At 54.4% G+C, this 294-nt stretch overlaps 1 protein-coding gene across 1 annotated transcript in view; it reads right to left on the reverse strand.

Moving 5' to 3' along the window:
• The window catches only part of EMH_0019300 (uncharacterized protein), a gene marked incomplete at both ends in the record, with an annotated part of 4,959 nt that overhangs the window by 2,791 nt on the left and 1,874 nt on the right, over nt 1-294 (reverse strand). The window contains one exon of the mRNA XM_013501336.1: nt 1-38. Within this exon, the coding sequence (XP_013356790.1) occupies nt 1-38 (38 nt within the window). The remainder of the gene's footprint in view (nt 39-294) is intronic.

A 294-nucleotide genomic window follows, 5' to 3' on the forward strand; every position in this document is an offset into this window, starting at 1 on the left:
CGTCTCCTCCGTCGCCTCTATGACGGTGCATTGGATGTCTGCATGCGGCAGCAAACAGCAGAAGGAGACAGATGAAAAAATGAAAAAAGCAGCAGCTGCAGCAGCAGCAGCAATAGCAGCAGCGACAGCAGCAACAGCATCACCAGCAACTACAGCAATAACAACAGCAGCAACAGCAGCAGCAGCAAAAACGACAGCAGCAGCAGCAGCAGCAGCAGCAGCAAGGCTTGCCTTTGGCTGGCCGTAGAGTTGTCCCCCTAACAAAGTTGGCATAGAGGCCGCTGCAGCAGGAGA

Source organism: Eimeria mitis, genomic scaffold (assembly GCF_000499745.2).
Source record: "Eimeria mitis Houghton genomic scaffold, Emh_scaff671, whole genome shotgun sequence".
In the NCBI taxonomy this organism is placed as follows: domain Eukaryota; phylum Apicomplexa; class Conoidasida; order Eucoccidiorida; family Eimeriidae; genus Eimeria; species Eimeria mitis.